The sequence below is a fragment of the Monodelphis domestica genome, chromosome 2 (genome assembly GCF_027887165.1).
Source record: "Monodelphis domestica isolate mMonDom1 chromosome 2, mMonDom1.pri, whole genome shotgun sequence".
Classification (NCBI taxonomy): domain Eukaryota; kingdom Metazoa; phylum Chordata; class Mammalia; order Didelphimorphia; family Didelphidae; genus Monodelphis; species Monodelphis domestica.
The window spans coordinates 387,710,691-387,724,105 of NC_077228.1; the positions used below are offsets into that span (position 1 = coordinate 387,710,691).

Below are 13,415 nucleotides of genomic sequence, written 5' to 3' on the forward strand. Positions count from 1 at the left end.
AGTTTGAGGAATTTGGCTACAGATTTGTGGATGGGGATTAGAAACAAAGGAGAGAAGAATTGGGGATAAGTAAAAGACTGAGCTAAGAGGAATATAATATAGGAAAAATGTTTATGAATCATTAAAAACTATTTCCAGACTAGTGGCTGGGAGAATATTAGATCTCCAAAAAGAAGGTTATTAAGATGAATTAATCTCTAATTAGTAGAATGTATGGAGAAAACATTTTAGAGCAAATATTTTGGAGCCTGTCTTCCACCTAAACCATAAAAAAAGTTGTGCAAACTAGTTGGAAAACAAAAAAGATGATAAGAAATCAGTTGAGTAGCAGTACTTGGTTTTATCCTCTCCTCCTTCCCCACTTTCAGTGAGTACTTAGCCCCCATGTTACTTAGTAGGGGATGGAGTTTGTTGTTAGCACAATAATTACTTGAAATGGTTAATTAAAAAGGTCTTCAGTATAGAGTAAGCTTAGCTCAAAGCTTATTGAATTGGACTTCAAGATAAGGCTGTGAACCAAATCAAGCCAGTAAGTCAACTAACACTTATTAAGCACCCGTGTCATTGCTTTCCCTTCAAACATTGAAAATGAGGAGTAGAAGAGTGTGTTGTAGGAAAAAGATAAATAATAATAAATACAAAGAGGTAGTACAGGATCATAGAAATAACTCAGGACTGAATGCCAGGACTATGTTTCAACCTTCCACTTTGTTACTTACTGCTCTCTGTACCTCAGACAAATCCCTTAATCTCTTTGAACTATTCTGAGGTTTTTAAATGTGCAAAAATGGAGAGGTAGAGTGAGATGGTTTGAGACCATGGTGGTGAACTGGTGGCACATATGCCAGAGACAGCACACATAGACCTCTCTGTGGGCAATGCATGCCAAGGACCCAGTGCAGCCCTGCAGTACAGGGTTCTTCCCCAGTAGGAGTCAGTATGCAGGTCTCTTCCAGACAGCATCCCTTACAGGTCAAGACTGTCCCACCCCATTCAGAATACAAGGGCCTCTTAATTACCTTTGGCCTGAGTGAGGCAGAAACAATTTATGTCTTTTCTAACAGAAGCAACCAGTGTCTTTTCTATACCTAGTATTTTTAGGATCTGGGGATATGTCTTTTGAGTCTGTACTTTAAAAATGTTCAGAACTGTAGTGTAGTGATTTAGGAATAAGTTTTATGAACTCTAGGCTAGGCTAACAGACTCTTCAGCTATTCCCTAGTTTCTTTCACAAGCAAATTTGGTCTGCTTTAATTTGCATTCTTAATCCCCTGACAGAGCCTGTTCAATTTGCATTCAAAGGGGTGCCTGCCAGAGGAAGAAAGGTAGGCTTAAACTTCTGGAAGAGAGCATCTCCCAATCAGCCCTGAATCCAGATTAATACCTGACTTCAACCCTAGACCATTTGCTAAAAAGGTTCATTTGGAGGATACAGGCCTTGGCTGGACTGTGTTGGGGTAAATGTGTCAGGATGATGTCATTTAACTTGAGGGTTATATTTTCCTATAAATAAGGGGTTTTCCTGTAAACTAGGGCTTTTTTGCCTTTTTTTTGCTTTTTTTCTTTCTTTTTCAATAAAGCGTTGCATTTGAAATGGCTTCTGATTTCTTGAATAGTGGCTAAAGAGGGTGTACTTTGAAATTTTTGAGGTCCCCTCAATTTCCACTTTGGAGAGGAGCTAGGTTTGGAGGGGATCATAGCTCACATAACTAGAGGGGAGCAGAGCAGATTGCTTGTGCTCCTCACTTTTCCCTCTCCCCAAGCCTGACTATATCACCCAACCCCTACCCAGCAGTCCAAGGGGCGTGCTTCCTTGCTCCCCAAGATGAAGTAAGTGGGGGAAGCAGGGTGCACTTGGCACTCTGTGGGGGAGGGGCACAAAATGTGGCCTTTGGGAGGGCATGGGAAAGACACTTAGTCTGGGGGGTGGGGTGGGGGCACGGTCTGGCACTCCATCTCTGTTCTAAGGTCTTTTTCAGTTCTAAGACTTTTGGTACTGGGAATAAATTTTCCAAAATAGCACCATCACCACTATCATCATCTCCTCCTCATCAACACTACTAGCATTTATAAAGCAGTTTAAGGTTTGCAAATACTTCATGTTCTCTTTTGATCATTCAACTCTTCAAAAACTTTAAACAATTTTCTACTGCTTATAAGTTAAGTTCTAAACTCATTAGCCTGGTAGCCAACTTTTTCCACAATCCAATCTATTTTTCCCAGCTTATGGATATCTTCAGGGACTCCACTCCAGTGCTCCTTACATTTCCACACTATTGCTCACACCAGTCAGGAATGGGGACACCATTTTTCTCTATCATTTCCCCTTCACTGCTTAATGTCTCAAAGTTTACATCTGATGTCTCTGCTTGATCACTTTCAGACTTTACACAATCTACTGCAGTTTGTATTCCTCACCATTTTATGGAAACTTGTCTCTTAAAAGATTACCAATGCAATGTTGTTTTGAAGTTATCTACCTATTTGACTTCCCTGCATCATCTGCTGACCACTGCAAAGAATCATGAAATTCTAAAATTGGAAAAAATGTCAACAGCCAGGTAACCTAATTCATAAACAAAAAAGAATCCTCACTTCTAGCTAGGTAGAACAATTGGTAATGTCAGACCTTTACTCAGGGAGACTCATCTTTCTGAGTTCAAATCTGGCCTCAGACACTTACTAGCTGTGTGACTCTGGGCAAGGCACTTAACCCTGTTTGCCTCAGTTGTTCATATGTACAATGAGCTAGAGGTGGAAATGGTAAACCACTCCAGAATCTTTGCCAAGAAAACCTAAAATGGGGTCACAAAGAGTCAGGCACAACTGGAATAAACAACTCTACCACACCTGCTAGAAGACATACAACAATGAAGAACCTATTATCTCCCAAGGCAAATCCCTCTACTTTGGAGAGCCCTGTTAAGAAAATTTTTTTCTGAAATTAAGTCTAAATGAGGTACCTAGTTGGAGCAGTGGAGAATATGAGATGCTGAGCAAGGAAGATTTGAGTTCCTATCTTGCCTCACACTTAACTGGCTGGTAGGCCTGGGTAAACTGCTTAACTTTTTTGTGATTTGGTTTCTTCATCTATAGCACCTGCTTCTCCAGGGAGTTGGGATCAAATGTGCTAATATTTGTAAAAGGCTTTGCGAACTTTAAAGTGTTATATAAATTCTAGCTATAAATTGTGATCTTTGTAATTTCATCCTGGGTCAAAGAGAACAAGTCTGGTCCCTCTTTCAACACTTGAAGGCAAACATCATCATCATGTTGCCCCTGAATCTTCTCTTCTGATGGCTAAACATACCCAGTGGCATCAGATGTCTGGTATACAAGGCCCTTAACCATCCTAATTGCCTTTCTCAATTTCTAGCTTAAGAGTCATTCTTAGACTGTTGTTTGAAGAAATGAATACAGTACTCCTGGATGTATGGTCTAACTAGGACAAAGAGTAGAGAACGATGGCCTTCTTAATGTAGACTCAGAGTTCAGTTCATTTCTTTGGTTGGATATCATACTGCTGACCTACAAAAATGCCCAGATCTGTCTCAGACAGGTTGCTATCTAACTTTGCTTCAAATACGATAGCCTTATGAAGTTTATTTTTTGAACCCAATTGTAAAGTTTTGGATTTACTGGTACTGAATTTTCTCTCAATTGATTCAGTGTGCACTGAACCCTGGTATAACAGATAGTGAACTTTTCTCAGAACCAAGAACATCTGGATTCATGTCCTGTCATACTGGCTGAAAAGCACTGGCAATTTGTTGTGTTATAAATAATTTTCTAAGAATGAGATTTGCAGAGAAAATGCTGCCTGGCATAGATAAAGAGAAAGTCCTCCTTGGGGATTTTTAAAAATACCAATGAAGTCAAAGATCCATTCCTTATCCCAACTGCTATCCCTAGAATTAATGTAATGCTTTGTCCTATCAGGAACTTTTTGATTCTACCTCTATCATTCAATATGCTAGCTATCTTTCCTAGCACTGAGTCATCAGCAAATGGATATATGCCTAGCCACCTACGCATTTAATTAAGTCATAAATAAAAATGTTAACAACAATGGGATAATTATGTATTTTTGAGTGACAGGTCAGATAGGGGCCCAATTCTCCCACTTCATCATCCTAGCAATGATAAAAAGAATCAGATTGAATGACCAAGAAATCTAAAAAGAGACATCAGGAAGGACCTTCAACCAACATAAGATCACACAAAAAAGAAAGCTAGATGAGGACATTGAAACAAGGCAGAGAAACCAAAGGCATGCCAGTGTTGAAGCCTAACACATTTTTTTCTGACTGGAGAATGGAAGGACAAAGGATATCCCTGTTGTGGGGGCTTGGGCTGAAATTTATTAATTTAGAAGGTAATGTTGAATCTGGCCAGGAGGACAGCGTAGGTGGAAGACTGCCTCCTAGGTGGAGCAGCATAGATGGAAAGCTGTTCCCAGATGACATCAATTCTGGGGTCTTTATACTCTGCAATGGTGAAGACATGACTCGAGAGTGGTATGCACTGAGGCATTGGGGGGGTGGGGGGGAAGGTTGGTCTTAAGACAGAGGGGGTGGCCCTCATAAGTTTAGAGGACAAATGGATGTCTGAGATGCAACTTGATGATATCAAGGAGGTGTATCTCTCTGTCCATCTCAAATTTAAGGATGATTCAGATCCATGGAGGGCAATTCTCTCAGGGTCTTATAGGTGTTATCAGATGTTTTGTGTTAGAAGTCACAAGGATAGAAAGGAGCAAAGGAATTTCCTTGCTTATAGTTTGCCTGAAACACTTCTATAGTTTTGGGGGTACAATACCCATGCCACCCTACCCAATATCTTGGGAAGTCTTATGGGGCACAGATCATGTAGTGCCTTTATGAAAGAAGCCCTAGGGGATAGCAGAAGACCACTCAAAGCCTGCCTGGGGAAGTACTAGAAGGTTGGGAATTGGTTATATTCCATGGAAGTCCAAGGGAAAACTAAAGCCACATTAGTCCCACTTAGGGAAACCCCAGGAGGAAAAACAAAGGTCTCTCCCAACACCCTAATCAAAAAGACAAGACAACTTCAGTGCCGTAAGTCAGTAGAGTCAGTTGAAGAGCTCAGATGAGGAAAAATGAAACTGGCCAATGCTATTAGCATGTGAAGTAAAAGTCAGTGGCAAAAACTCAGGAAAGAGAGGTCAGAAAAAAACAAAAAACAAAAAACAGCAGGGCCTGACAACCTCATCCAAGACAGCAAGAATGGGGCAGAGCCTGGTTCTGGAACAAAATTCCAAATGCTAAAATGATTTTGGAGATATGAATAAATAAAAGAAGACATCTGAGATAAAGGAAGAAATACATATTAGTAAAAAATTGCCAATGAAGAAAAAAAAGTAACTCTATAAGAAGAACCACAGAGGGGGGAAAATGGTTTTGCCACAAGGATTACAAGAGTAGTTATAAGAATACAAGCAAGAGATAAGGAATGAACTAAGAGCCCTTGAGAAAAAATTAATAGAAAAACATAACTCAGAACAGAAGGTTAAAAACCTTAAACAAGTAAGTAGTAGACTTCCTGAAAACTAGAAAAGATAAAAAAGGAATTAATAATTTCATGAGACATTAACAGTAAAATGAGATAAAAAGATTGGAAAAAACAAGGGGAAAGTTAGGGTATTCACTATCAAAAATAACAGAAAAAAAGGTTTGAGCAGAGACAGTTTAATAATCATTAAATGTGCTAAAAAATATGTTCAAACCCTATTCCACACCGTATTTCAAGAAATCATGGCTAAAAACTGCCAGATTTATTAGAACCTAAGGGCAAAGTGGATACAGAAAGAACTTGCTGAAAGAAACTCTAAAATTTAAACTCCTAGAAATGTCATAGCCAAAATATAGAGCTTTCAGGTCAAATAAAAATTATGGCAAGCAGCTAGAGAGAATAAAAATGGAGCTGACTAGAAACTTTGAAAACACAGGAGTCATGAGAAACATAGAAAAATAAATGCATTTATCCTAAATGCATTTCACAAGTTGGGGAAAAAATGGTTCCTTCTGAATCCTACTAACTTCAAGTAAAAATGGAGAATTAAATAAGAGATTGAGGTCAGTTTTCCTTTTTTTGTAAGAAGGTCGTCTTAAGAGACAAAAGAAAAGAGAAGGAAAAAGAAAAAGTTAAAAAAAGGAGGAAAAGGGTAGAGAAGAAATGAAGAAAAGGTTGGAATTACTATTCCTTATAGTTGGTGTGTGAGATTATATAAAAATAGATGGAACAAATCTCTAGACAGCACAAATATTTCAGTAACATCTAAACCAGAAAAAGGAGATTTGAAAACATACATATAGCTATGTCCTCACCCCACTTCCACCACCTACCCTCACACACATATGCAGAAAGTTTGTCTTATAAAAACATTCATCTTAACAGAGAAATAGGCAGGGAAAGAGGAGAATTTAAGAGAGCCAAGAGAATAATGACAGGCAAACAACTTCATCTGTAGGAGTGGATCTAAAGGACAAGATTAAAGGAAGCAAAAAAGTATAAGAATCAATGATGAGGCCCAGGAGTGAAAAAAAAGTAGGGGAAGTAAAGTGGAAGCATATTGATTTAATTAAATATCACTAGTGCTGATCACAATCTTTCTTTCACCTGCTTCATTGTAAAGGAGGAGGAAATAGGATATAGGAAAATAATTAGGAATCAGAAATCTAGATGGGAATAGGATGAACTCAACCCAAAACCTGGAGAGGATAACAGAATGAATTAGAAAGCAGAGTACACCAATATGCTGATCATGAAAACTGCAGTTAAAAAAACATAATCCACAAAGAGTTAAAATGAGAGATTAGAGAGAATTTTTTAATATTTCATAAGAAATTAAAAAAAAGGAAAAAACCACAGTATCAGATAAGGTAACAGTAAAAGCAAACCTGGTTAAAAGAGAAAAATAGGGAAATTATATTATTCTTAAGGCTCATACTGCCAGTAAAACAATATTAATACTTAATTTATAATCTCAGAATGGCATAGCATCTAAATTCTTAAATGACAATTTAATTGAATTAAAAGCAGAAATAGACAGCAATGTGATAACAGGGACCTCTTTCAGACCTAAGAGAATGTAACAAAGAGATAAATAATGAAGCAGCTAAGGAACTCAATAGAACTTTAGAAAAGTTAGCTATGATAGCCTTCTAGTTAATGTGAATAATAAGGAATATAAATATATGCACCTAAGCATGGAATTTTTACAAAAACTGACCATATGCTAAGGCAAATAAACTTCATAAACAAATGTAAAAAAGCAGAAATGCTAAACACAATAAAATTATAATTAACAAATGGCTTTTGAAGAAAGGATTTAAAATTACATGGAGATGCATTAACTAAATCCTAAAGAATTGACTGGTCAAAGAACATGTCATAGAAAAAATATATAATTTCATCAAAGAAAATAACGAGACAACATACCAAAACTTTTGAAATGCAGCCAAAGTAGTCCTGATAGGAAAATTAATCTCTAAACACCAATATTCACAACAGAGAGAAAGAAGAGAACAATGATTGAGCATAAAACTAAAAAAAACAATAAAAGCAACAAATTAAAAATCTTCAAGAGAAAAAAGTAGAAAATTTGAAAATCAAACAAAATAATAATGAAATTCAAATAAAAAACCATTGAATTAAGAAACAAAAGTAAGAGCTAGTTTTCTGGGAAAAATCTTTTAAAATAGTTAAATGTTGTAAATCCAGTTAAAAAGAGAGAAAAAATCAAATTACCAATACCAAAAATAAAAATCAGAATTCACAACAAATAAATTACTAGAATTTATTTGCCAACAAAATAACAAATGAAATGGGTCATAAAAATATAAAATGCCCAGAATTGAACAAAAAGAGAATTTAAATAAATTGTTTTCAGAAAAAATAATTGAACAAGCTATGAATGAATTCCCATTTAAAAATAAAGTCCAGATATATTTACAAGTGAATTCTAACAGTCAAAGAACAATTAATTCTATTATAGGAACTATTTGCAAAAATAGAAAAAGAAAGGATCCTACCAATCTCCTTTTATGATACAAATATGGTCTTGATACCTAAACCAGGGAGAGACAAAGAGAGAAAGAAAACTATATACCAATATCCCTGATGAATACTAAAGCAGAAATACTGAATAAAATTTGGATTTATATGGGCATTGCATGATTGGTTGCGTAACAAGACAATTATAAACATAATAAGACATATAAATATCAAAAACAATAAAAATCATGAGATCCTATCAATAGATGAAAAAGCTTTTTGTCAAAATACAACATCCATTATTGACAAAAACATTAAAAAGCATAGGAATGGGGGCAGCTTGGTGACCCAGTAGATAGAGAGCCAGGACTGTAAACAGGAGGTCCTGGGCTCAAATTGGGCAAGTCGCTTAACCCCTGTTAAGCCTAGCTTAGCCCTTACTGCTTTTCTACCATAGAATCAATATTGATTCTATGACAGAAGGAAAGAGTTTTTTTTTTAAAGCATAGGAATAAAATGAATATTTCTTTAATATGATAAAATTTCTCCAAAACTAAAAATGAGCATTATATGCAATAGAAAAAGTCTTTTAGTCTTTGCAATAAAAGGGATAAAACAAGAATTTTCAATATCACCATTACTAATTTCACACAGTACTAGAAAAGCTTACAAAACAAGACAAGAAAAAGAAATCAAGGAAAAAAGCATGCTCAGAGGAAAGAAAATTATCATTTTTTGCAAATGATCATGGTATTCTTAGAGAACTGTAGAGATTTAATAAGAAATTAATTAGAATTAATAACATCAGTAAAGCAGCAGGATAAAAAATGAACCCACAGAAATGTTCATCCTTTTTGTATATTACCAATATAACCCAACAAGAAAAGTTAGAAAGAGAAATTGCATTCATTAACTACAGTAGGAATACAATTGGTAGCTCTTAACTACTGAGACACACACAGGAATTCTAACTACAAAGCACTCTCTACAGAAATAAAAATAGGCCTAAATAATTGGAAAGATATTAATTGATTGTGGTTGATCTGCGCCAGCATATTAAAAATGATAATACTATTTAAATTAAGTTACTCATTCAGCACCATATCAATTAAACTACTAGGGGATTAATTTATAACTAGAAAAAAATAGTTTAAAAAAAATCCATCCGGAAGATCAAAAGATTAGAATCTCACAAATCACAACTTTAAAAAATAGGAATGAAGTGGACCCAACATTCCCAAATCTCAAACTGTACTACTGCTCTATAGTCATCAAAACAATTTAGTGCTGATTTATAAGCGAAATAGTGACCACTGGGATAGTTTAGGAACAAGATTTAGAAATAAACTAATATAGAGGTATAGTATTACTAAGAAAAATGGAAAGCACTCTTGTAGAAATTAAGGTTAGATCAACTTTTCATACCATATATGTAGCTCAGTAGATATGGAACTACCCTTAGAATCAGAAAACCATGAATCTGAATCCTGCCTCACACACTAATTAGTTGTGGGACCCTGGGCAAACCACTTAAAACTTTCTAACTTTCTTAGCTTCAATATCTGTAAATGGAGATAATTTTAGCACCAATATTTTAAGAGTGTAGTGAGGATTCAGTGACATAACATATGCAAAGTGCTTTGCAAACTTTAAAGTACAATATAAATTCAAGTTGTTATTGCTATTGTTATATATATATTAATATATTCATTATATATGTGTGTGTAAGTATGTATATGTATATATTAAAAAGAGCCATTATCCCAAAAGATATGGTCAGCAGATGTGGACAGGTAGTTCTAGCTCTCAAAAGCAAAGAAAACTATCAACTATTATGTGAACAACTGTTCCAAATCACTAATAATAAGGGAAATCTGAGACTCTACCATACACCTATCAGATGGGAATGGCTAAACAAATTTGGATATATGAATGCAATGGCATATTGTTATAATGTAAGGAATGATTAAAGGGAAGGATTCAAACAACCTGGAAAATCTTTATGATTTATAGAAGCTTATAGAAGAATATAGATTGCTTTAGAAGCAATAAGAACCAGGAGAACAATCATTACAGTGTTTAAAATATCATTAAGAAAAAAAAAACAAGTTAGAAAAAACTAGGAACTTGGATCTACATATGGCCAGTCAGGACTCCAAAGAACCAGTGTTGCATGTTCCCCATCTTTTGGAAGAGGTAATGAACGAGAGGAGAATGAGAGATATATTTGCAGATACAGTCGGTGTTCAGATTTATTTTTCTTATTGTTTACACGGCAGAGTTTTTAAGGAGAGGGAGATGTAGAAAAAGTGGGAGATGAGAGTGATGTAAAAAAAAAAGGTTGCCAATGAAGCATTTTTTAAAAAGTACACAGAACAGAAGCAGGTTCATAGAGAAAAGCAAGTAGAACAGCTTTTGAACTTGTGTGCTGAACAAATTATATATTTAAAAAAACAAGCTGTAGGTAACGGAGACGTGGTTTCATTTATACTGCTTTTTTTCATTTCTATGTATATATTCACTGGTGTTTTGTCAAATTCAGATAAACCCCAAATAAAATTTATTGAAAAATTAACAACCCAGGGCTAAGGATAGATTCCTGGAGTATTCTCCCTGGCTGGAGACCTCTTGCAAGTCAACATTCATGATTTTTAGCACCTCCAATTCTACTATTTATGAGTCGAGTGACTCCAATTGCTTACTCTCTACTACCTTGGCTTCAGAGATACTTCATTCCCTTGATTCTCCTACAACTTCTCTAACTATATGTCTCCCAGTTGCTATATGTTCTTCAAGGTTTTGTCCTTGTTCATCTTTTCTTCTTTTCACATACTCTCTCCCTTGGAAATCAAATTTATTTCCTTAGTTTCAATGACTACATCTACACAAATAATTTCCAATATTTATCTCTAGCTTTGAATTTTTTTCCCCAAATTTGTATTTCCAATTGGCCCCAAGACATTTGTACTTGGCTATCTCATTCAATCACAAATTCAACCTAAAATCAAACTAAACCTGTCTCTCGTGTACAAAAATTTGGTATTACTTTTGATTCTTCTCTTTTACCTATCTCTCATAACTAAGCTTTTATCAGTTTTCATTGATTCTGTTTCTATATCATCTCTGAAATTTGTTATTGAGTTCTTTCCAGGACAAGACCACAGTACAAGTCCTCATTATTGCCTGCCTGGACTACTCTAATAGTCATTTAAAGGGTCTTTCTACCTCTATTCTCATCCCTCCAACCCATCTTTTGTACTACTGCCAGACTTATCTTCCTTATGAATTTAAGTTAGGAAATTCTATTCTTTGATCAAAAATTTTCATTGGCTTCCAACTGCCTTACAGGGGCAGTCTTCTTGTCTGACATTCCAAGGTCTTCCATTCTACATTTTGAGCTTCATTTCAGCATAAATATTTTAACGTAAATGATCCTTCAGCCTGTCCTTTACTTTTCTACCTCCATGCCAGGCAGTGTTATGTAGTGGTCAGAGTACAGGAGTTAGAGTAAAGAAACTCCCAAGTTATAATTTGAGATACTAAATTTGTGACATGGGATAAGTCATTCAACTTTTCTGGGTCTGTAAATGAGGAGGTTGAATATGATGGCTTCACAGATACCTTCCAGAACTAAAGCTATAATTTCATATTACTTTGCTTATGCCTTTCCCTGTGCCTGGAATGTCCTCTTTTTACCACTTCACCTCACCTTGAAGGTCTAACTCAAATTCTTTTGTCCACATGAAGCCTTTCCTTTTCCAATCCTGTCTTCTTCCTAATAGTTCTATAATTTACATCCTTCTGATAGACTTTGAGAGAAGGAACTATGTTCTTAAATAATTTTTTCATTTCCTAGCACTTTACTCAGTGCTCCTTCAAAAAGAGATGCTTAATAAACATTTGTTGAATGAACAAATTGATACATGCTTAGATAGAGGCAGCATGCAATAGGGGAAAGAGTATTAAGTTTAGAATTGGGAAACAGCTCCTAGTCCTGGCTCTGGCTCTTGGGAAAGTGACTTAACTTGGGCCTCAGTTTCCTAATTTTGTAGTTAATAATATATTTCTATCTACCTCAGAAGGTTAGTATAAAGAATAAATGAGCATGAAGAATACATTTTTTCAGCTTTAAATATAAACTTTTATTAACATTGATGTTAACAGCCAAAAAAAAAATCAGAAAAGCAGTCATAGCTTATAACCCAACCATCTTATAAATCATCCCATGGGGTTTGGTTTTCTTGGCAATGTAAATGTTTTCTTTATTATTCTTTTATTTTTTATTTAAATAAAGTAAATTGCATGCTTTGTAATTGTAAAGCTTTTGCTCTGATAAAATGTCATATGAGTGATACAATAAAATCTACTCATCCTTCAAGACTTATTTAGTAAACTTTTCCTTCTTGATTATCCCCAATCTGAAATAATCTCTGCCATTTTATGATTCACATGGCAATTAGGCATGTATTACTTTGTGATATCTTTTCTACTGTTATCTTGATTTTGTACTTCTCTTTTAATGTTGAATTCTCAAATTAGGTCATTCTTCAACTGGACCAGAGATTTTCCAAAAGAACCCTTAACTTGGTATCAATTCTAAACCAGAAGAATGTCAAGAGTTAGGCAAATTGGGATTAAATGACTTGCCCAGGACAACATAGTTAGGAACTTGTCTGAGTTCACATTTGAACCCAGGTCCTCCTGACTGGAGACCTGGCTCTCTATCCCAAGCTGCCCCTAGACCAGAAATTCTTAATCTTTTTTGTTGGCCTTAGAAAATCCAAGCATATTCAGCAGCCATTTACATAGCACTAAGATTTACACCAGGCTTTACAGGTTATCTCCTTTAATCTTCTAATGATTCTGGTCAGAGTAGTGCTATTATCACTACTGTTTTATAAATGAGGAAACTGAGGCTGAAAGGGATGGTCACACGATGAGTAAGGAAGGATTTGAACTTAGATCTTCCTGATTCCAAGTTGTGGGTTCTATTGATTATGCCACCTAGCTGTATCATACTCCCTATATGACAAAGGTAACTAATTATATTGAAATATAATTATTGAACTGCTAAAAACCAAAAAAGTTTATAGGCTAAGAACTTCTGACCTACATTGTAAAGTTCACGAGGACATTGATGTTGCCATATTCATTTTTATTCTTCATACTGCATAGTATAGAGTGTCTTGAATATAGCAAGATCTCAAAAAATTACTGATTTGTTTTTCTATCAAAGGGATGGATGAGGAAAGCTGAAAGAACAACTCCCAGTTATTGAGGGCATAAACCTCAAAAAGCCATTAAGAACAGAGAGACAGATTGGGAATAGCAACACAGACATGAAAGGGAAGCTAGTTAATCATAATTAACATTAACTACTATACTTAGCCTCAATTGAC

General features: G+C 35.3%; 1 protein-coding gene across 5 annotated transcripts in view; it reads right to left on the minus strand.

Annotated features, from left to right (window-relative positions):
• Window positions 1-13,415, minus strand: part of MAN1A1 (mannosidase alpha class 1A member 1) — a 164,845-nt gene that overhangs the window by 98,470 nt on the left and 52,960 nt on the right. For 2 of the 5 annotated variants that reach the window (XM_056818687.1, XM_056818688.1), the window contains one exon: window positions 8,055-8,090. The exons of the other annotated variants lie outside the window; for them this stretch is intronic. In XM_056818687.1, the coding sequence (XP_056674665.1) occupies window positions 8,055-8,090 (36 nt within the window). The remainder of the gene's footprint in view (window positions 1-8,054; window positions 8,091-13,415) is intronic. 5 annotated transcript variants of the gene reach the window in all.